Genomic DNA, 24,680 nt, shown 5'->3' with positions numbered 1-24,680 from the left:
GAAATAACCTCGTAGCCCGCCTTGATGCGCGATGGCAGCTTAACACTATCGAAGGTTAAGAAAAGTGTCCGGGTCGGTACAAGGTCATTGTTGACCATTTTCATGACCCGATGGACAGCCGTCACGCCCTGCTCAGCGAGGAAAGATTGAAGCTCCTCGTCAGTCAATCTGTCGTGAGAGCTACTATAGACTACACCACGAGACGAATTCAAAGTGCGGTGGGCCTCCACCCGGACAGGGAACGTGTACAAGAGTGTGGCCCGAAGCAGTTTTTGTGCCTGAAAGGCACTCTCAGTTTCTAGTAATAAGGTACCGTTACGCAACCTGGTACAAGATTTGACAGATCCGGCTATGGCATCTACGCCCTTCTGGATAACGAAAGGGTTGACAGAGGAAAAATCCTTTCCGTCCTCAGTTCGAGAAACTACGAGGAACTGTGGGGCAGGCGGTAGTACTTTTGTCACTGTTGGCTGGTCACGTTTCCGTTTGTGGGTCGAAGTCGAAAGAGATGGAGTAGAATCCATTGCGGAGGAATCCCCCATGATTGCCAGCGTCTCCGATGGCGCGCTCCTTCCTTGTGGGGACCCTCTCAGAGGGCACTCCCGCCTTAGGTGAATGTTTACACCTCAGGTCACACCTCCCGAGAAACAGACGGAGGGACCAATCGGCATGGTCAGAAGGTATCAGCTCAGGCAATCACCCCTCCCCGGGCCTGGCCTTTACCAGGGGGTACGCGCGTGCCTTACATGTCTACCCAGGGCGGGGACTTACGCGTTACCCCGTCACCGGCTACGCGTGCGAACGCGTGGGTCGGCCTTCAGACACGCACAGGGAGGAAGGAAGAAGAGGAAGAAGAGAGAGGGAGAAGGAGGACACACTGTCTCAAACGCCGAGGCGGAGACCAGAGAAGGCAAGGAGAAGAAGGCAATGAGAAAGCAAGGAGAAGGAGGCAATGAGAAGGCAAGGGAAAGAGTAAGGAAGACAGTGAAGTGGAGAAGAGCAAAGAAAGGAACCAACAAAAAGGAAGGAAGAAACGAGAAGTGAAAAACCAAAAAGACCACGATTATAGGTCGTGAAACCGTCCGTCTCCGGACGCAGGCGCTAACGACCCCCGTGAGGGGGATGGACTCCTTTTAGTCGCCTCTTACGACAGGCAGGAATACCTCGGGCCTATTCTAATCCCCGGACCCGCAGGGGGGTCCTAACACTGCATCACAGACAGGAGCGCCTGCTATGGTGTACTCTACGACGAACCTGGGTGCACGAATGGCAAAACGTCATTTTTTCCGATGAATCCAGGTTCTGTTAACAGCATCATGATGGTCGCATCAATGTTTGGCGACATCGTGGTGAACGCACATTGGAAGCGTGTATTCGTCATCGCCATACTGGCGTATCACCTGGCGTGATGGTATGGGGTGCCATTGGTTACGCGTCTGTCACCTCTCGTTCACATTGACGGCACTTTGAACAGTGTACGTTACATTTCAGATGTATTACGACCCGTGGCTCTACCCTTCATTCGATCCCTACGAAACACTACATTTCAGCAGGATAATGCACGATCGCATGTTGCAGGTCTTGTACGGGCCTTTCTGGATACAGAACTTGTTCGACTGCTGTCCCGGCCAGCACATTCTCCATATCTCTCACCAATTTAAAACGTCTGGTCAATGGTGGCCGAGTAACTGCTTCGTCACAATACGCCAGTCACTACTCTTTATGAACTGTGGTGTCGTGTTGAAGCTGAATGGGCAGCTGTACCTGTACACGCCGTCCAAGCTCTGTTTGACTCAATGCCAAGGCGTATCAAGGCCGTTATTACGGCCAGAGGTGGTGGTTCTCGGTTCAGATTTTTCAGGATCTATGTACCCCAACTGCGTCAGTTCTAGTGTAATATATTTGTCCAGTGAATACCCGTTTATTATCTACATTTGTTCTTGGTGCAGCAATTTTAATGGCCAGTCGCGTAGTTTGTGGTGTCAGAAGTGTGGTGAGACGACTAATGACATACTGCTCCTATCGACACAATTTATAGATGAACATATAAATCTTGTGTTATTCACCGTATTTCAGGTTAACTTCTTTTTACACTGTAGACAAATTTCATTCCCCTCCACAGCTGAGTCTGGGCTGAATTACTGGGTAATCAGCTAGTTGGTAGCTATTTCATCGTAAATATAGTACACAAATTCGTTAAGAATTTGAGAAATTCAAAAAATAGTATCACATTTCGCGCTCTTCAGTAACATACGATTCAAACGTCAGTTTTTCACAAGCAATAGCCTGCTATTACCTTAAGACGCATTGCTTATGTTATTGGCTGGTTTGCTAACCGTTTCAAATATAAATATCTCATGTATTTCTTGACAAAAATTTTATTTTCTAAACTGTTACTTCAGTCCGTAGTATCGTTTTTCTAAATTTATTAATAGCTTTCGGACATCACCCATCCTCAGCACGAGTCGTTAGCATTCAATGTTAATAGCCTCAAACCTTTCAACAACTATCAGTAGCATTCATTTTAAGTTAAGTTTAATATGTGATCCAAGCAAATTACTTGAATGGAGCGTTCATAATAATTCATACTAATTCGTTTGCTAGATTGAGGAAGAAACAAAACATTGCTTTTCGCATATTCTTATTGTCCTCGTGCTACGTTTATACATTTATGTCGTCTGTCGCATAACGAGTGAATATTTCTTGGTAATGCATTTCGAGAGGGCAACAGACGCTGCATTAGCACCATTACTTGGTATCTACTGTCGCAGACAGAGAATGTGGTCGACACGGGATCATACTGAGGCGGTACAGGTATTCCCGCAACCTCCTGCGATTTCCATTGGAACCAAGTCTGCTTTGAACTAACCGTTTCACGAGCAGGGATACACCAAGCTGAAGTTCGTAATAGCGACACTTTTGTCTGTTGACTTTTCTTTGGAATCTGAAGTTTTCAATAGTATCCACAGTGAGCAGTGGCTATTGTTGGAAACTTCCGAACGTCATATCAGAATAGGTTCAGTTGCTATTTGAATCACGTGCAACAGTAGTTTAGGTGCCGTGTTGAAGTGCTCCCCACTACTAAAGCCTCAAATTTATGTAAGTGTGCCTGGTGAGCGTCTTCTAGATCGTTCAAAACTTTTAGTAAATATCAAGATGATAACTCTAAAGTACGACAGCGGCGTAACCTAGGAGACATCCATGCTGCCACCGTGTTAACGTTCTGAAGCCGTCGCAACGTAACTTGACAATATGTCATTTCGCCCGCCTTTATTTCTGTGTATTATTTGCGATTTCTCCTTTTGAACGTTAAGAGGTTATTGGACTGGCAGTCACTGCTCAACAGTTTACGCACACATCGCCGCTCCTTTCAGCACCACCACAGGCATTCCACCAGATCATGCCGACAGGACGAAGATCAGTGGTTTTATATTTTCCAAATTTTCTTATGGAGCACCGTTGTCAATCAGTGTTGATTGAACTCATCTGACCGCATATCAGAAGGATCCCAGGTTTGTCTCCCGTCACGGTCACCATTATGGAAGATAAGCAAAATGAAATTACTTAAGTGAAGAATCGCAGTTGCTTTAGTCCCTCTTAACCTAAATGTGCAACCATTCACTTCTCTCTAATTATGGCACAGTTCCTTGTGAATTAGCGACCAGACTGGAGGGGGAGGGGGGAAGGGAATGGGACAATGCAGCCATATAACCCACTGCTCTGATACTGCTTCAGGAGCTCCATCTCTGCGTCTCAGATTTCATATACCTGTTTCCTTGAACCAGTCTACAGCTTTGGAATCCCCATATGTCCTTAATACTTTTATTAGTCGCTAGATGTCAAGAGGTCAGACCTGGACGACAACGGCTGGATGTAACAGTTACAGCCACGAGCGCTAGCCTTTACTGCTTGGGGCGTGACGCACAATTCCACCAGCTGGATAGGGCTCGCAGCTATATCCCATCGTAAGAATAAACCTGAAGTAAACAAACACAAACGCGATAATTGGCCAGAAGCTGTAGCGCATGTACACTGGTGTTATGCTCTTTGAAGTACGTCCTACTTACGTCTGACATAAGTTACGTTACATGAAACTAAGATTCTTATGTATTAACCGTCAATGTTTTAATCATAGTTATCTACTTTTTATTTCAAAAATCGTGTACAGTCACAGCCTTTGCACTGTTTTACTCTGATCGTCGCACTGTTAATACACTGTATGAAAATGGCTGAGTGTGCTTCAAGCTCGCGTGTGTGGAGAAATAGGTTCTTCTTGGTTGGTTGTTTGAGGTTAAAGGGACCAAACAGCAAGGTCATCAGTCCCTTGTTTCAAATAGACGCCATTCTGCTAACGGGACATCTCAGTATAGTCAGAAAAATAAAACGGATAAAGGGGAAACGTAAAAGGGCAGTCACGTTGTCATTAGTAAAAACAAATGAGGGAAGTTGGCAAGAGAACGAACCCAACACTATGCTGAAACAGCATAGGCAAGACCACCTGTGACTTAAAAGGTACAACTGCTATAATGCAGAAAGTACGTATGGGAATAGAAAAACTAACCAAGCCTTAAAAAGAAGGGGTAAAAACAGTAAAAGGGAAAGAAAAGAGGATTCCGGTCAGGGAGGTGAATCGGGAATCTCTGAACACTGCCTACAGTGGGAGACACCCAAACACTCACCGCCCTGCCCCAACACCAGAGGGAGATTAAAAACTTTAAAACTGAGAATAAAAACCACTCTCCCGGAGGAAACCTAGAACCAGAGAGACCATCCGGGAATCGTCAGCCAACATCAAAGGTAAAGTGTGGGGGAGTCTGTACTTAGCACGCAGAGCCAAAAGAAGGGGGCATTCAACCAAAATGTGGGCCACTGACTGCAAGGCTCCACAACCACATAGCGGGGGTGGCTCATCACGCAAAAGGAAACCATGGGTCAGCCTGGTATGGCCAATGCGGAGACGACACAGTGTGGTCGAGTCCTTGCGGGAGAGGCTAAAGGAAGAACGCCATGGGCCTGTATTCACCTTAATGGCACGAAGTTTATTAGACAGTGGAGTAGCCTCCCAAGAATTGGCCCATGACTGTGCAAAGTGGGATTTGATGTGAAGCCGTAAATCCGCTGCAGGAGGGGTTACAGAAAACGGGGGGGTAAGTAACTGCTCCCCCAGCCAAACGATCAGCGAGCTCATTACCCGGGATACCCACATGGCCCGGGACCCATAAGAAGTCAATGGAATAAGCAGCACGGTGAAGATCAGCGAGATGGTCATGGATGGCAGAGACCAAGGGATGGCGCGAAAAACACCGGTCAATAGCAAGAAGGCCACTCATCGAGTCCGTACATAACAAATCGCGGTTGTGTTGGGATTGTTTAATAAAGGTAAGGGCCCGGGAAATTGCCATCAATTCCGCAGTAAACACCCCACATGAGGGTGGCAGTAGATGATTTTCCGTTCCAACGAAGGACGTGAAGGCATACCCAACATGATCAGCAGATTTAGAGCCATCAGTGTAAAAAACAACAGCATCCCGAAACTCCCATAAAAGTTGACGGAAAAAGGAACGGAACACCACCGGGGGGATGGAATCTTTCGGACCGCGGTGGAGATCCATCCGAATTCGAGGCCGAGGAACTAACCAAGGAGGGGTGGAGGGGAGGGAGCGAGGAAGACAGGACAAAGAAGGAAGCCGAAAATCACGGGTAAGAGACGCAAGGCGCAGCCCAACCGGTAAACCCGCCCGAGGGCGGGAGTCAGGCAGGCGACGTCCATGGTCTGGGAATAGAATAGAATAGGAAGGATGAGCGGGAGAAGAACGGATAGTAAGGGCGTAAGACACCAGAAGCTGGGACCGCCGAACAGAAAGGGGGGGGATCCCAGCTTCAACCAGGAGACTATCAACAGGGCTAGTAGGGAAGGCACCGGTGGCCAAACGGATACCACGATGGTGGACTGGATCCAGCACGTGCAGCGTGGAAGGAGCAGCTGAACCATAAACTTGACAACCATAGTCCAAACGTGACAGAACTAGAGCACGATAAAGACGGAGGAGGAGGGAACGGTCCGCACCCCAGGAGGAGTGGGCAAGGAAGCGAAGGACATTGAGTTTACGGAAACATCCTACCTTCAGGAGTCTGATATGGGGCAGCAAGTGAGCTTGTTGTCGAAAAGAAGACCTAGGAAACGAAACTGTGGAACCACAGGCAATCTTTGTGCAGCGAGATAGAGCTCTGGATCAGGGTGGACCGTAGTACGGCGACAGAAGTGGACCACCCGCGATTTTAAAGGAGAGAATTGAAACCCGTGGGAGAGGGTCCATGCAGAGGCAACCCGTATAGCCACCTGGAGCTGCCGTTCTGCAGATGGCATCGAGGAGGAACTAACCCAAATGCAGAAATCATCCACATACAGGGCAGGGGCGACCAAGGGACCGACAGAGGCCGCAAGTCCATCGATAGCAATGAGGAAAAGAAGGACACTCAAGACAGAACCCTGTGGGATGCCCGTCTCCTGGGTCCGTGGAGAACTAAAAGCAGTACCAACTCGAACTCTGAATGACCGATGGATCAGGAACTGGCGGATAAAAATCGGGAGTGGGCCCCGAAGACCCCACTGATGAAGGGTTAGTAAGATGTGATGGCGCCAGGCCGTGTCATAGGCCTTGCGAAGGTCAAAAAACACTGCAACCAAATGGCGGCGCTGGGAAAAAGCCTGCCGAACTGCGGATTCCAAGCGAAGCAACTGATCGATTGGAGATCGTCCCTCTCGAAAGCCACACTGGTAAGGGGACAATAGATCCCGAGATTCGAGGACCCAAGTGAGCCGACGGGCTACCAGCCGTTCAAGTAACTTACAACCAACATTGGTCAAACTAATTGGCCGATAGCTGTCAACAGATAGGGGGTTCTGACCAGGCTTAAGGACAGGAACCACAATGCTATCCCTCCACTGAGAAGGGAAGTCACCCTGGAGCCAGATACGGTTAAACACCCGAAGAAGATGGTGCCGTTGTGGAGCACTGAGATGTTGAAGCAGCTGGTTATGAATGGAATCTGGGCCAGGAGCCGTATCATGAGAAGCAGATAGAGCAGAAAGAAATTCCGATTCAGTGAAAGGTTCGTTGTAAGATTCTGACTCACAAGTGGTGAAACATAAGGGGACAGCCTCAGCCTGCTGTTTTTGATGAAGGAAAGCAGCTGGATAGGAGGCCGACGCTGATGCCACTGCAAAATGGGTCGCAAGATGTTCTGCAAGAACTAATGGGTCCGTACAAATGCCATCTGGGAGGTGAAGGCCTGGGAGGGTGGACTGCCGATGGCAACCTTGGAGAGAGCGAAGTGTAGCCCATACCCGTGACAGAGGGACAGTGGAACCAAGGGAAGAAACGAATCGTTCCCAACATATCCGCTTGCTCTGTTTGATTAAATAACGGGCTTTAGCGCGAAGGCGCTTAAAGGTAGAAAGGCTGGCTACAGATGGGTGCCTCTTAAACTGTTGCAAAGCTCGACGGCGATCACGGATGGCAATGGCAATGGCCGTACTCCACCACGGGACTTGCCGACGACGAAATTGTCCAGATGAGCGCGGGACAGCAAGGTTAGCAGCGCGAACAATCGCGTCAGACACGTCACGTACGACATCATCAATACAACCCGACAAAGAGGGAGAAAACTCGACCTGTGCAGTATATAGAGGCCAATCGGCGCGGTGGAAAGACCAACGAGGTAACCTCTCCATCGGGGAGCGGGAAGGGAGCGTGATAATCAACGGGAAATGGTCACTATCACAAAGGTCGTCGTGTGGCGACCAGGGTAATGAAGGGAGGAGAGAGGGAGAAGAAAGAGAAAGATCAATAGCAGAAAAGGTACCATGACCAGCACTGAAATGAGTAGGGGAGCCATCATTAAGAAGGCACAGGTCGTGGTCTGCAATAAATTGGTCGATAAGAAGACCTCGTCTAGATGGAAAGGCACTGCCCCACAAAGGATGATGAGCATTAAAATCCCCAAGGAGGAGGAAGGGAGGAGGAAGTTGCTGAAGAAGGGTGGTTAAGGCAGCAGGTGTAAGAGTCCTGTCAGGAGGGAGATAAAGATTGCATACTGTGACTGCAGAGTCTAAGTGGACCCTAACAGCAACTGCTTCCAATGTAGTTTGGAGAGGAATCCACGTGCTAGCAATGTCTGTACGGACCAACGTACAAACGCCACCAGAAGCCCGCAAGGGTCCGACCCGATTTCGACAGAAAACACGGAACCCACGGAGGGTCGGTGAGTGAGCATCAGTAAAATGAGATTCCTGGAGAACCACACAAGCTGCAGAGTAGGACGAAAGAAGGGATTTCAATTCCGGAAGGTGACGATAGTATCCATTACAATTCCATTGGAGAACCACAGAACGATGGTTTAAATGAGGGCTGAACACGCTAAATCCAGTCATACCGCCGGGTCCCCACCCGTCACCGACAAGGAGGGGGCGACATCCATAAACGACAGGTCAGAATCCGGTTGTGAAGCCGGGGAAGGGACCTCCGGTGACACCAGAGGCTCTTTGTCCCGGGACTTATGTTTCTTCTTCTTTTCAGGCTGAGATCGAGGAGGGCTGTGTGGCATAATGGAGCCAGCTGCAGCAAGATCAGGAACAGAAAGAGACCGGGCGACCTGGGGGCCGATAGACCGCGGCTCTCGCGGTCGCCGCGCTGCAGCAGACCTTTGACCTGGAAGGTGCCGGGAAGGGGCATCCCGGGAGAGGCGCCCTTGACCGGCAGACGCCGAAGGAGTGGGACACTTCTCCGGCTGGGGAGGGGGAGCGGCGCCCAGAGGAGAAGGTGTGGGAGCCGCAGGGGAGGGGGGAAGGAGAGGGGTCCGGGACGGGGGTAAGGAAGGGGGAGGAAGGGATGAAGATGTAACCAAGGCGTAACTAGATGTCATGGACACAGGGTGCAATCGTGCATATTTCTTACGGGCCTCTGTGTAGCTTAAACGATCAAGAGACTTATACTCCTGTATCTTTTTTCTTTCTTATAGACTGGGCAATCTGCTGAACGTGGAGAATGACTACCATGACAATTTACACATACAGGAGGGGGAACACAGGGACTCCCCTCATGGAGTGGACGTCCACAGTCACCACAGAGAGGGTCCTGGGTACAGCGAGAAGACATGTGGCCAAAACGCAAGCACTTAAAACACCGCATAGGAGGTGGGATGTACGGCTTCACATCACAGCGATAGACCATAATCTTAACTTTCTCAGGAAGGGTATCCCCTTCAAAGGCCAGGATAAAGGCACCAGTATCAATACGATTATCTTTAGGACCCTCCTGAACACGCCGAACAAAGTGAACACCCCGCCGTCCGAGATTGTCCCGAAGTTCCTCATCAGTTTGAAGGATGAGGTCTCTGTGAAAAATCACACCTTGTACCATATTTAGAGACTGGTGAGGGGTAATGGACACGGGAATTGTGCCAAGATGGGTACAGGCACGAAGGGCCACAGATTGGGCAGCCGAAGCAGTTTTTATCAGTAACGAACCCGACCGCATCTTGCTCAGGGAGTCCACTTCGCCGAACTTGTCTTCAATGTGTTCCACAAAGAATAAAGGTTTGACACTGGTGAAAGTATCTCCATCAGTCCTGGTGCAAACTAGATAACGGGGGAAAGGTTTTGCCCCTAGACGACGGGCCTGACCCTCCTCCCAGGGGGTAGCCACGGAAGGGAAGGCCGAAGGGGCAAGAGAAGCAGCACTTGAGGAATCAGTACCACACAGAGAGACGGCCGCAGAAGAGCGGCCAGAGGTTTGGACCCTTATGCGTTTCATCTGCATAGCGTCCGCCCTGATACCACCCACTCCGATCAGGGGCTCTCCTCACGGGCGCCACCCAGCCACAGCAAGGGCCGTCTGGCACGGCGGCCATTGCCGGGAGTTCCGATGCTCCAGGATGACGAGCAACCACTCCAAGGCATGCATGAGGAGGTCACAGCTCAGGTATCAGAAGTGTGATCCCTGTGTGTTCAGGGGGCTCAACCAAAAGGGTACATAGCGACCCCACCACACGGGCTGGCTACCGTGCTGGTTATGCACCCTAGCATCAGACAACCACGTAGAAGAAAAGGTGGAATATACTAGGAGGGCACACGTCCGAGACACTAGGTAAGGTGCTCTTCCCCAAATGGCTCACACTACGGAAGAGAAATTTTGGAATGGAGGTCAAACCCCAGAGGGGGACCAAGGAATGCCAAAAGGAGGAGATGATTACGCAACAAAGCCAGAGTGTAAAACCAACAGAACCAGGAGGATAGCGGGGGCCAACATAAGCAAGGACACCAATAGAGGGAGAGGAGAGGGCGAGGGGAAAGGGGTATGGAGGGGAAAGGAGGGGAAGGGAAGAAATGCAGCCCGGGAGAGAAAGAAGGCTGCAATGGCTGGGGGCCCCGTGCTCGCCACGCACGTATCCACGAAAGAGTTGTGACCCCCTGGGGGGGGGGGAGGGAGAGAGAGAGAGAGAGAGAGAGAGAGGAAGAGAGAGAGAGAGAGAGAGAGGAAGAGAGAGAGAGAGAGAGAGAGGAAGAGAGAGAGAGAGAGAGAGAGGAAGAGAGAGAGAGAGAGGAAGAGAGAGAGAGAGAGAGAGAGGAAGAGAGAGAGAGAGAGAGAGAGAGAGAGAGAGAGAGAGAGGGAAGAGAGAGAGAGAGAGAGAGGAAGAGAGAGAGAGAGAGAGAGGAAAGAGAGAGAGAGAGAGAGAGGAAGAGAGAGAGGAGAGAGAGAGAGGAAGAGAGAGAGAGAGAGAGAGAGGAAGAAGAGAGAGAGAGAGAGGAAAGAGAGAGAGAGAGAGAGGAAGAGAGAGAGAGAGAGAGGAAGAAGAGAGAGAGAGAGAGAGGAAGAGAGAGAGAGAGAGAGAGAGAGGAAGAGAGAGATGAGAGAGAGAGAGAGAGAGAGAGAGAGAGAGGAAGAGAGAGAGAGAGAGAGAGAGGAGGAAGAGAGAGAGAGGAGAGAGAGAGGAGAGGAAGAGAGAGAGAGAGAGAGAGAGAGAGAGAGGGGAAGAGAGAGAGAGAGAGAGAGAGAGAGAGAGAGAGGGGAAGAGAGAGAGAGAGAGAGAGAGGGGAAGAGAGAGAGAGAGAGAGAGAGAGAGAGAGGAAGAGAGAGAGAGAGGAAGAGAGAGAGAGAGAGAGGAAGAGAGAGAGAGAGAGGAAGAGAGAGAGAGAGGAAGAGAGAGAGAGAGAGAGAGAGAGGAGAGAGAGAGAGAGAGAGAGGAAGAGAGAGAGAGAGAGAGAGAGAGAGAGAGAGAGAGAGAGAGAGAGAGGAAGAGAGAGAGAGAGAGAGAGAGAGAGAGAGAGAGAGAGAGGATAGAGAGAGAGAGAGGAAGAAGAGAGAGAGAGGAAGAGAGAGAGAGAGGAAGAGAGAGAGAGAGGAAGAGAGAGAGAGAGGAAGAGAGAGAGAGAGGAAGAGAGAGAGAGAGGAAGAGAGAGAGAGAGGAAGAGAGAGAGAGAGAGAGGAAGAGAGAGGAGAAGAAATGCAGATGATAGACGGGTATTCATTTGACAAATATACTAGAAATGACATGTGATTACATTTTCACGCAATTTGGGTGCATACGTCCTGAGAAATCAGTACCCAGAACAACCACCTCTGGCCGTAATAAAGACCTTGATACGCCATGGGCATTGAGTCAAACAGAGCTTGGATGGCCTGTACAGGTACAGCTGCCCATACAGTTCAACACGATCCCACAGTTCATCAATTGTGAGAGATCTGGAGAATGTGCTGGCCAGGGCAGCAGTCTAACAGTTTCTGTATCCAGAAAGACCAGTACAAGACTGCAACATGCGGTCGTGAATTATCCTGCTGAAATGTAGGGTTTCGCATTGATCGAATGAAGAGTAAAGCCACGGGTCGTAACATCTGAAATGCAACGTCCACTGTTCAAAGTGCCGTCAATGCGAACAAGAGATGACCGAGTCGTGTAAGCAATGGCACCCCATACCATCACGCCAGGTGATACGCCAGTATGGCGATGAATACACTGTTCCAATGTGCGTTGACCGCGATGTCAACGAACACGGATGCCACCATCATGATGCTGTAAACAGAACCTGGATTCATACGAAAAAATGACATTTTGCCATTCGTGCACCCAGGTTCGTCGTTGAGTACACCATCGCAGGCGCTCCTGTCTGTGATGCAAGAGTCATCGGTAACCGCAGCCATGGTCTCCCAGCTGAAAGTCCATGCTGCTGCAAACGCCATCGAACTGTTTGTGCAGATGGTTGTCGTCCTGCAAACGCCTCCATCTGTTGACTATGGGATCGAGACGTGGCTGCACGATCCGTTACAGCCATGAGGATAAGATGCCTGTCATCTCGACTGCTAGTGATACGAGGCCGTTGGGATCCAGCGCGGCGTTCCGTATTACCCTCCTGAACTCACCGATTCCATATTCTGCTAACAGTCATTGGATCCCGACAAACGCGAGCAGTAATGTCGCGGTACGATAAACCGCAATCGCGATAGGCTACAATCCGACCTTTATCAAAGTCGGAAACGTGGTGGTACGCATTTCTCCTCACACGAAGCATCACGACAACGTTTCACCAGGCAACGCCGGTCAACTGCTGTTTGTGTATGAGAAATCGGCTGGAAACCACATAAGTGTTGCCACCGGCGCCAACCTTGCTGTGATATGCAAATGATTAGCTTTTCAGAGCATTCGCACATCATTTTCCTGTCGGTTAAATTTAGCGTCTGTAGCACGTCTTCTTCGTGGTGTAGCAATTTTAATGGCCAGTAGTGTAAGTAACTAATTAATTTCTCTAACGTTATTCCTTACCACGTACATATTCAGCACTACCAAAGTAGCACACATCTCTGGGACGGTGGTCACACTGAGCGCACAGCGGCGGGTCGGCGTTACCTGTTTGCCAGGGAGGACGCGTCCCCTGGTGGGTGGCTAGCGGCTCCTCTGGTCTGGTCCGACGGCTTGAGAGCGTCCGCCAGCGCCTCGGGGTCGAAGTACCACCGCAGAGGAAAAAGAGAGCCGCCGGGCCGGATTGGGGCTGGCCAGGGCGTCCTCTGCTCCCTGCAATGGAGCACACCTCGCGTAGAGCGGCGATGTTGAGATCTTCCTGCGTCTACGTGGAACTCTTAACCTATGCTACATTCAAAGAGGACTTAATTCTTACACGTCCAATGCGACTTCGGCCTCACCAACTTATTTGCCCCCAGGGGATCGTTATGTCCCACTTTTGTGTAGCGTGGTGGTTTACAAACCATTTGAACCCTAAATGTCCACTGGAGGGCACCTGAAACATGTTGCCGCCGCCTCTTTAGAGGCGTGTACCTGGTAAATGAAATGATCGTGTAGCATTGATGACCGGAGCGCCCCAACCAGCGAAGTTTGGCCGCCGAGCTGCAAGTCTTATTTCAGGTAACGCCACACTGGGCGACTTGCATGACAGTGATGACGAATGATTAGGACAACGCGATTCCCAGCCCAGGAGAGGAGAAAATATCCAACCCGGCAGGGAATCTAAACTGGGCCTGCTGCACGGCGGGCGAACTTCTTACCACTCGGGCAGGCGGACAGTGTGTCAGTTCTTCTGTCGACGCAATTTAGAGTTTTAAGAGGCAGTATTCATCATTTTCATTATTTTAAATTTTACATTAACTGTTTCAGTCTGTTCTCACGACTGGCAGTAGTTGAAACTTGTCAGAAACTTTCGCCACAGTACTCCTTTGACTACACAAAATCAATGCAGTCCGCATGGAAAGTGATCCGCTACATTGGCGTATGCAGTGGTGTCAGTCTAGCATCCAGCCACCGTCACTGACACAAAACACTGATGGTGCGCATCACGCCCACTGATCTTCCGGCCACGGCTGGAAACTCCCGGTTACTGACTAGTTAGTTGGTTTGTTGGTTTCGGCGGGAGGAACAAACAGCGAGCTCATGGGTCCCTTAGCCGGCCGGAGTGGCCGAGCGGTTCTAGGCGCTTGGTCTGGAACCGCCCGACCACTACGGTCGCAGGTTCGAATCCTGCCTCGTGCATGGATGTCTCTGATGACCTTAGGTTAGTTAGGTTTAAGTAGTTTTGAGTTGTAGGGGACTGATGACCTCAGATGTTAAGGCCCATTGTGCTCACAGGCATTTGAACCTTTCACCGTTCCCGTCGCATTAAGCAAGGATGGGGAAGTAAATCGGCCGTGCCCTTTGAAGGAAACCATCCCGTTATTTGCCTGAAGCAATTTAGGGAAATTACAGTAAACCAAAATCAGGGTGGCCGGACGCGGGTCTGAACCGTCGACCTCCTGAATACGAATCCAGTGTGCTGACTATTGAGCCACCTCGCTCGGTGTTTACTGGTACATGTGACTCCTGTACTGGACCGGCACATCACTTTTGTCATTCGTAAGTATTTTACTATTAGATTTCCTGTCAAAATTATTGATGCTTGTAATCAGTAACGTCAATGATCGCCAGGATTAAGACGTCTACTTTTTTTATTAATCGCCCCTTTCCTATATACTGTGTAACGGTCTCCGTTTTAATGAGCCAGGCTGGGCACAGAGGTCCAGATGAGCGTGTTCGGTCCGCCTTCCGAAGTATTGATCTTTCGACAAATGCAATTGATTAAAATATTGTCACATAAATAAAACCGATGCCAGGCGGGGAATGGGGGGGGGGGGGGGTGTGAGACCGCATGGATATTAAATTAAAATAGGTAGCACACTTACCAGGTGCCTGAATATTTTAACATAACGATTAAATTACATGCGCGGCGCGCAAAGAGAGAAAACGAACTGTAAGAAATTTTATTCTTTATGATCGCACAGATAGCTGAGGGCTCAACTGGCTCGTCCAAGCACCTAGTTCAGACTAACAAAGCAAGCACGCTATCGATCTGAAATTTCGCACGGTAAAATGCGCTAAAATCCATTAATTGCACAGAAAATTCAACACAGCCTAAATTCACTCGAGGGAACAACTGATTATCGCTGATCAACACAGCAGACAAGTTCACGCCATGTGGTGCGAAGCAAGAAGGAAAATTTATATTGCAGGTGAAATCGAAAGAATTCAAACTACAGCAGTAACAAGTGAAAACGTTCACACGAGAATGTAACCATGCAAGCCTACACTCTTAGGAAAATCTACTGTAACGTAATGTCTGCATCACTAGATGGGAAGCCTTTGCACGCTAGTGGTTCTGGTAGCAAAAATAAAGTAACGAAAGACAATTATTAAAATTGGTAAATTGCATCATGGCCTATCCTGCGTAAACTGTGACTCATAATGAACCTATTGCTGTAATAAAATGTGACCTATTATTTCAGCTAGCCTTAAGACTAAGCTCAGTCTTAAGCTACCGACCACACTCGCCAACTGCCCAGCGTCAAGTGCCTAAAATAAGCACCTCTGAAAACAACGAATCTCCGCAGGTAGCCAGAACAGACCAAAGGACTTCCTCCTGGTACCAACCTGCCTACTGTCGATAAAGACTACTTAGAAGGCACAAACCACTTTGCTTTGAACACCCAAAGTTGGCCAAACTGAACACAGCAGACAGGAAGGTCCATACTGCAAGCTACCAATGGAAACACGAAAAAACGCATTCAATTGCACTTTCACACAGACAGTAATGAGAAGAATGGAAATCTAGCAGCATTAAATATTTTCAATGTGTATCTAATTGAGGGCTTGCATGTGAACGATTAGGTAATTTAGGTACTTTTATAGCGATGCTCTACACAGATCTTTCAGTGGATTTCCATATCCCATTCACCAGTTACAGCTTGATCCCATTCCTCAAGTTGTCCACTCTGTCAGGACATTCGAGTGTTAGATCACTGCTGCCCCATATCCATCGTGAGTTCTCTGATTCTGTTTCGCTGAAGTGATCTGTTATTCAACAGAACCTTCATGAAATGCACATGGGCCAATGGCGAGCCATATGACTATCGGCCAGTCCAACCAATGCGGACTTGCGATATTTGCAAGGCAATGTCGGAAGCTCACCTGTACCCTCAACTGCTACGTACCAATTATGGTTCAGATGTACCATGAGGAAAATACAGCTGAACTTAACACTGGTTGGTTTCAGACAACTGGGAGGGCTGGGTTAATACTGTCAGGAGCGAAACATCGTGACAGTTTCATATTGGCATCTGGATGCAAGTTACGACTGATAAAACTGAACGAAGAGCACAAACGTGCAAAAGAGAAAGGGAAGAAGGCGTTGAAGGGAACACCTAGAATGACGTCTCGATAACTTATGGTTCTCTTCACTGAGTGGCCCATTAACTGTCCGATGGCCAACAGAGCTCGGGTGGCTAAGTGCCGATGCACAACCCAGAAGGCATGCAGTGCCAAAGGCTCAGCGAAGGAGTGTTTCGGCTGGGATTCTGTAGGAATGAAAATCGGCTTATATCTATTCAAGGGTTCTCAGAGGGCTGCACAGTAATGTGAAATCGCTCTCCGACCTATGGTCCAGCTCTGCAATCAATATTTCGGAAACGAGTTCATTTACAAGACTACAAAACAGCGGCAATACCATGGTGTGGCCACCCACTGAACAAACTGACGAGGACCAACAAATCTAGTCTTCGTTGGAGAAATCCTTGTCATTCATTGCAAGTCATCAAGAACGTATCAATGGAAGAGTGGCGCCAGGTTTAACACTATCGTCTGTACCACTTTTGGGACTGCGTGACTTGCGCTTAGTGACCTAGTGTGAAATCTGGAAACCTACCGAGGGTTTGCCGAATGCATGCCATGAAAGACCTCTGCTGTGTGCTGGTCAGAAAGTTGTTCAGTGCGCTATTGAATACCTTGTCACTCATTTGTAGGAGGCGCTGTGCCCAGTATAAAATGACAAGGTAAACCAGCGATATTTGTATCGACAAAGCAAAGCAACAAAGGTGTCACATTCATCCTAAGTGGAAGACATACTTCATCTTATAGAAAACGAGTTGTCGAATACTTCACACAGCATGAAAAATGGCAGAAAAACAGATTGCAGGAGAGAGAGAGAGAGAGAGAGAGAGAGAGAGAGAGAGAGAGAGAGAGAGAGAGAGAATGAGATGAGAGAGAGAATGAGAGAGAGAGAATGAGATGAGAGAGAATGAGAGAGAGAGAGAGAGAGAGAGAGAATGAGATGAGAGAGAGAGAGAGAGAGAGAGAGAGAGAGAGAGAGAGAGAGAGAGAGAGAGAGAGAGAGAGAGAGAGAGAGAGAATGAGATGAGAGAGAGAGAGAGAGAGAGAGAGAGAGAGAGAGAGAGAGAGAGAATGAGATGAGAGAGAGAGAGAGAGAGAGAGAGAGAATGAGATGAGAGAGAGAGAGAGAGAGAGTGAATGAGATGAGAGAGAGAGAGAATGAGATGAGAGAAAGCAAAAGGAGAAACAGGAAAGTGGTATAGTCATTGAGAACTGACATTTGGTATACAATCCTTCAAAATTCCATTTATTATAACTTGATTGATTGAATGTAATGTTCGTAATATTTCTCCAAGGTTTTTTATACAGATTTCACGTTTTCGTAAAATGGTTTCCTAAATATGTCTCGTCGCATCTACTGCCTCACGAAATAATTTTAAATATCAGGCGATAATTACAAAAATTGGTTTACTCTTTAAGAAACTAAGAATTCAGCAAACAATGTAGTTATTACAGCAATTCAAGTTTGGAGAAATTAGAGTGGAGGAATGATTCGCTGAAATTTCTACTGTGTGCATATTCTAGACTACCAGAGTGGTCTATATCCTCAGGAGAGGAATGTCCAGCGGACTGCGTCTTACCGAGCAGAGGGCGATGAGCTGCTGCCGGAGACGGCGGCGCCTGGTGAGCGGCCAGCAGCTGCTGCTGCTGCTGCTGCTGCTGCTCCTCCTCCTCCGGACGGCTCCAGAGCGTCAGCCAACATCTCGGGATCGAAGAAGCCCTGCACGGGCCGCGACCCCCACGCTTCCCTGGAAAACGCGAGGCCTCGCGTCAGCCGGTAGACAGTGTGGCGGCCTCCCATGGCTCTCCGAGGAGCGAGCGACTCTAGCTCCCGTAGCAGTGACGCCAACACAATGTACATACGTGACCTGGTATCTGGAAAGAGTGCTGCACTAAAGGCATTCCTTTCACCTCCAGGACTGGGATGAGTATGTAGTGTAAGGCGTACAAACAACCTAGAAGTGTCTGCTACATACACAACTGCCCATTAGAATTGCTTCACCACGAAGATGACGTGCTACAGACGCGAAATTTTACCAACAGGAGGAAGATGCTGTGATATGCAAATCATTAGCTTTTCAGAGCCTTCACGCAAGGTTTGCGCCGGTGGCGACACCTACAACGTGCCGATATGAACGTTTCCAACCGATTTCTCGTACACAAACAGCAGTTGACCGGCGTTGCCTGGTGAAACGTTGTTGTGATGCCTCGTGTAAGGAGGAGAAATGCGTACCATCACGTTTCTGGCTTTGATAAAGGTCTGATTGTAGCCTATCGCGATTGCGGTTTATCGCATCGCGACATTGCTGCTCGCGTCGGTCAAGATCCAATGACTGTTAGCAGAATATGGAATCGGTGAGTTCAGGAGGGTAATACGGAACGCCGTGCTGGATCCCAACGGCCTCGTATCACCAGCAGTCGACATGACAGGCACTTATCCGCATGGCTGTAACGGATCGTGCAGCCACGTCTCGATCCCTGAGTCAACAGATGGGGACGTTTGCAAGACAACAACCATCTGCACGAACAGTTCGACGTCGTTTCCAGCAGCATGGACTTTCAGCTCCGAGACCGTGGCTGCGGTTACTCCTAACACTGCATCACAGACAGGAGCGCCTGCGATGGTGTACTCGACGACGAACCTGGGTGCACGAATGGCAAAACGTCATTGTTCCCGATGATTCCAGGTTCTGTTAACAGCATCATAATGGTCGCATCAATGTTTGGCGGCATCGTGGTGAACGCACATTAAGCGTGTATTCGTCATCGCCATATTGGCGTATCACCCGGCGTGATGCTATGGTTACGCGTCTGTAACCTCTCGTTCGCATTGACGGCACTTTGAACAGTGGACGTTACATTTCAGATGTGTTACGACCCGTGGCTCTACCCTTCATTCGATCCCTGCGAAACACTACATTTCAGCAGGACAATGCACGACCGCATGTTGCAGGTCTCGTACGGGCCTTTCTGGATACAGAACTTGTTCGACTGCTGTCCCGGCCAAATTTGCTGGAACTAACGCACGCAGCTTTTTCAAATGTGACTGCCGATCGTTGGCGGGATATAGAATGACACGACATAAATGAGAAAATCCGGCGCCTGGGTGGCTTCGTGGATTCTGTTGTTCGACTCGTTATCAACATAGGTGACAGTTCCAGATCAGAAATGTATTTCTCGGATTCGGATAATTAAGGAGCTAAGAGATTACCACACGACTGACATACCTTCAGTGGCTTCAGTATTTGACAGTACGGTGAAATACCTTAACTATGCTTCTGCATCACACATTGCTCGTTCAGAAGAATTACGCTGTGTCCAAGTTAGGAATTTTCTCGACTTTTGTTTGTAATTAGAGTACTAAGTCAGGTGAGAATGAGAGCATTTTATGCTTTCCACCTGGTCACCTAAGAAGCGCGCGATAGTGCTAGAGTTCTCTTTAAAAATTTAATTACGTTCGAAGCTATATTGTTTCTTTGTCCGTCTCCTGTTACGTCTGAACTGCTCGCATCACTGGAGGCTAGTTGGGTCTCCAGTTGGTCAGTGCTGTCGAAGTCACAATTTTGCTTCCACGCCACGTGAGACGATATCCGATGAGAATCAAGCAAACGCGGAAGACTACATAGCGTATTGTTTACATCAGGTTTATTCTTATGTGCGCGGTGCGGTGTGTGCGGTGCGGTTTCACATAGGATCCAGACTCCATGAGACGCATTCCTATTTAACAATGATTATTTTTGCCATTTGTCAGATGGCCGGTAGGAAACGTGGCTCACCTGGTTATCTTGCCTGCCGCGAAGGTCAAGCCACGCGTGAGGGGTGGAGCACCGCGGCCATGGCCGCCAACAAGACCTGTGCCGCGCTCCTCTATTCCAAAGATCTGCCGCAGTGAGCGCTCGACGAACATCTGCATACCCGGAGGGGAGGCCTGCGTCAATCCTGGGCTTCTGCAGAAAAAAGAACAGCTCCGTTACCTCTCACGTGGCCACTAGCTGCTACGTGAAATGAAACGCTCACGTCCAGGCGTCGGCATTTGTACAGGAAAGGCCCCCGGGATCAACTGTATAGCAGAACAGTAGATATACTGCAGAGATCACTAAAGTAACACAGTAGGCTTTGGGTAAAAAAGCAAATAAAATACCATTTCTCCCACCTGAAACAGAAAAATACAACCAAGAAAGTAGTCCGATACAATTCCACTACAGCTACTATTACAACAGAACTTATATGAAAGTATAAAGAAGAAATTGAGATGACAAAAAGGTGGTTTGAATGAGTTACAAATTACTAAATCAGAAAGAAACCTTAGGACTGGCCAAGAATTAAGAAAAGCATCGTGCTTTGAGTATGAGTAGTCAATAGAAAAGGCTCAAAAGAGGTGGTGTTCAGAAAGCTAAAATCCACAAAATATCAGGTTAAGGAAATGCAAGAAAATTTCACCAGAAACACTAGAAATATTTACGATACTTTTAAACATGTCCTTAAACGGTATCAAACAAAGTATCTGAAGATGAAAATGGCAGAACAAGGTCAAATAAAAGTAGTGCGAAATATTGTCAAATTTTGACAGGCTCAGACTGTCCAGTTATAACAGCGAAACTGGAATTTCAAGAAATATCACAAAATCTGCAATAAAAATTCGTGAAGGCATCAAAACAAGGAAGTCTAACACTCCAACAGAATTATTGAAATAATCAGAACCAAAGATTATCAATAATCTACAACTGCTTTTTGAGAACTTTTGGGAAACTGAACAGGTTCCATGAGAGTGAAAAATGGTTCTAATTCACCCACTTCATAAAAAAGGGGTGACAAGGTCTCAATTACACAGGAGTGTCACTTCTGCCAATGGTATACGAAATATCAAAAATTCTCCTGAACAGTTATAGAAATTTTATAGTTGATAACGAGACTGCGGTTTTCGAAATTTAAGATCCTACATATGATTAACATAATTCATCACAATGTTAACCAGCAAACTTATCATACTATCTTATTTCTGAAGGCAGAGGAATAGACAAATTAGAGAATTGTGTGTTAAAGTTAAACCAGCAAACAATATTAGTGATACTAAACACTATATCTGAAGTTAAATTTATGGGAGAAGTATGTCAGCCATTTCAAAAACTTGGGTTAGACAGTGAGTGGTTTGCCACTTGCTATTTAACTTCGTTCCGAAAAAATTGACAAGCTGGAATTTGGAGCTAAAAAATGACAAATGAACCAATAATTCTGGGAAGGAAAACAAATGGAATCAAGGTAAACTGCCTTGCTTCTGAAGACGATTTAGCAGTACTTTCAGAAAAATGATAGAATCACTTATTCAGATCTTCTCGAAAAAAGCAAATAGAACTGGTCTCAAAATTTCAGCTGGAAATACAACATTCATGTCTAAAATGGGAAGTGTGGGAGAATTCATGAAAACAAGTAGGTAAAACAGAGCGAGTAAGTAAATTTAAATACCTCTGAGAAACTAAAACAGAATAGACCAGCAAAAATAAATTTGCAATACATGTGAGACTTAACAAAATGGATAGAGCATATGGTTTGGCAGAGAACATTTGCAACAAGAAATACATATCTAGAGAAATAATCTAAACACCATAACAGTGATACTACCAGAATGTTTATATGGATGTGAATGCCTAACAAGTAACTATAAAATGGACGGAATAGAGGTACTTTGAAGACGAATTAGTAGGAAAATAATTGGTGAAATACAAGATTCGAATGGCTGGAAATGAGAAGGAATGAAATCGACACAAATATGGAGAATGTCAGAAGAAATGGCTGAAGCAAGATTCTTTTTTTTTTTTGGACATTCTATCGAGAGAATCAGAACAGGTTAATAATGGTTCAAATGGCTCTAAGCACTGTGCGACTCAACATAAGGATATCACACACATCCATGCCCGAGGCAGGATTCGAACCTGCGACCGTGGCAGCAGCGCGGTTCCGGACTGAAGCGCCTAGAACCGCTCGGTCACAGCGGCCGGCCAGAACAGACTAACTAAACAAATATTGCTGTATTTCTAGAAGAAATAAACAGCGTGGATTATGGAAGTAAGGAGATAAGTAGAATCAAAAATCTAAAGTAACACAAACATTTTAAGATAAAATACCAAATTCAGAAGACTTTCAAAAAAGAAAAATCTTTAACAGTGACAGAAGAAAGGAAAAGGCAACATTGAAGAATGAGGGAGTACTGGAAAAATAGCAAACAAAGAGGAAGTTGTTACGTAATCATAGTTGATCAGTAAGAAAATAACGAAACACTTATCACTTAACGTATGTTACAACTATGCAGAGCGTTTGAGAAGTGGTGTTCCCTGTAGCTTACAAAATAAGCTATGATGACGAGTTGGGTTGAGGGGGCGCTCGACATCACGGTCATCAGCGCACTGACGGAAAGTCAACATTAAATCTCATGGGGGGGGGGGGGGACGAAGGCTGTCCCCACACGCAGAGCAGTTTATAACGTACTAAAGTCTGCCGCCCTTCCCCACCAGTTTAGGGATGAGGCCTGATGGTTCACAAAATTTCACCACTCTGAACACTGGTATCGGTATCTGCGAGGACGGTGGGCAGACCTCCAGCGAGACCATGAGCTGCCCTATAATCAGTATACAGGAGACACGTAGCCGCAATATGCTGAACTGAAAGCGGCACGCCACAGACTTTACAGAAAGGTGAAGTCTGTGAACTCTCTCTCCAGTGCCGTTAGAATTCCATATAACTCCGCGTCATAATTTGTGAATTGTTCTGGGAGAGGCACTTTAAAAAACCCTATCAGGGAAAACCACAGAACAACCGAGAGCATTCCCCTGCTGGGATCAATATGTATAAATAACGATAAGGCTATGGTACATACTTAAAATAGACGAAAACAAAGTTGTAAAAACCAAATCTGGAACAATATTTCGGGTACTGAGTCAAGCTTAAAATCACTTTGGGCCTAAGAAGACACCAAGGCGGCAGTGCGTTCCATCCCTGGGTGCGGATTTTCATGCCAGAGAGATCCAGATCCTTGAGGCAGGCCGTAGCACGTGTACCAAATGGCTGGGTCGCTTGGGGCCGATTCCTGAACAGTCGTTCGAAGGTGGGTTGAATCACTGAACTAAATGCCAATGACTAGGGTGACGCTGCTATTTTCAGTGCCTGTCGAACCAAAAGGATATGTCGCCGAATCCAGAGTGGTGGTTCACCGTCTCTGCACACAAGCTCTGAACCGGGCTGGTCCGAAAGGCTCCAGTCGATATCCGAATGCCCGCATGGTGGATAGCATCTAACATCCGGAGGTAGGAAGGACGGGCCGATCCATAGACCACGCTGCCATAGGCTTAGCGTGATCGAACAAATGCCCTATAAAACAGTAGGAGGCGAGACCTGTCAGCTCCCGATGTTTTTTCGCCAAGGCATTTTAAAATGTTCAACAATCGGCAGCCTTTTGTTCGTAGGTCTTTCAGGTGTGGGAGCCATGTTAATTTCGAGTCAAATAATAAACTCAAAAAGCGCACTGTGTCTTGAAAAAGTAAAATACGGTCCCCCATTGTAATCTCTGGTTGGTTAAAACTCCGAGGAGCACGATTAAAACTGACACAGTCTTCTCAGGTGAGAACCGAAAACAAGTGTCTGGGCCCAGGTTTCCAGCCCCCTAATGGTCAGTAGTTGTCGTCGTAAGATCGGAGGAAGAGTAGAAGATTGCAAAGTCATCCACAAAGAAATAGCATTTGACAGGGCTGCTGACTGCGGAGGAAATGACATTGATAGCGATGGCAAACAATGTGACACTGAAGACACTGACCTGGGGCACATCATTCTCATGCACATTGCAATCAGACATGGCATCGCCATAAGAAACAAGTGAAAGCAGTGTTTAGACAAGTAAATGTAAGATACGTTATTCTTACTCCGACGTCATTAACACAAGCCGTTTAGTTCTTTCCGAACAGTTACAGCAAAGAGTTATAATTTTTAAAGCAAAATTTTTGTACGATGTGTGTGGTGTATTTCAACTGATTGCTTACAAATCACTTTACACCAAATTCTATGAAATTTTATTCAGGGGTTTGTTTTGTTTTCTTTTAGGGCGCAAAAATAACTAGGGTCATATGGTGAATATATACAATACACAATACAAGAAAGGCGTTGAAAAGGACTACAAGTTAAGCCCAAGAGACGGAAAGGAAGACAGAGACATGGAGAAAGCAGTACGTGGAGGCTGTGCAAGAGCTTCGCAGGGAAACTTCTGCAGCGTAGTGTAAACAACCTTGGCAACATGTGAGCCTGCCCACATCAGGGTTCCATAGGCAACCGAAAACACTTTTCTGTCAAGCCTTTTGTCCCAGTGGGATTAACTCGTTAACGGTTATGTGGATTACGTCTGAAATAAACAGTTTAAAGTTTGACTGCTCGTCATAGACTTTACAATATTTCGCCAGTAGGAACTGTGCGTGCGCGTGCGGGGTTACAATCTC

The 24,680-nt window shown here is 47.5% G+C and overlaps 1 protein-coding gene across 1 annotated transcript in view; it reads right to left on the bottom strand.

Moving 5' to 3' along the window:
* LOC126416815 (serine/arginine repetitive matrix protein 1-like) overlaps positions 1-24,680 on the bottom strand; it is a 144,671-nt gene that overhangs the window by 21,326 nt on the left and 98,665 nt on the right. The window contains exons 6-8 of the mRNA XM_050084698.1: positions 19,980-20,150; positions 17,784-17,951; positions 12,904-13,068 (exon numbers count right to left, since the gene is read on the bottom strand). Of these exons, the coding sequence (XP_049940655.1) occupies positions 12,904-13,068; positions 17,784-17,951; positions 19,980-20,150 (504 nt within the window). The remainder of the gene's footprint in view (positions 1-12,903; positions 13,069-17,783; positions 17,952-19,979; positions 20,151-24,680) is intronic.

The sequence above is a fragment of the Schistocerca serialis genome, chromosome 8, assembly GCF_023864345.2.
Source record: "Schistocerca serialis cubense isolate TAMUIC-IGC-003099 chromosome 8, iqSchSeri2.2, whole genome shotgun sequence".
NCBI lineage: Eukaryota > Metazoa > Arthropoda > Insecta > Orthoptera > Acrididae > Schistocerca > Schistocerca serialis.
Note: the sequence above shows the minus strand (reverse complement) of the source record. Positions and strands in the feature narration are given on the sequence as shown.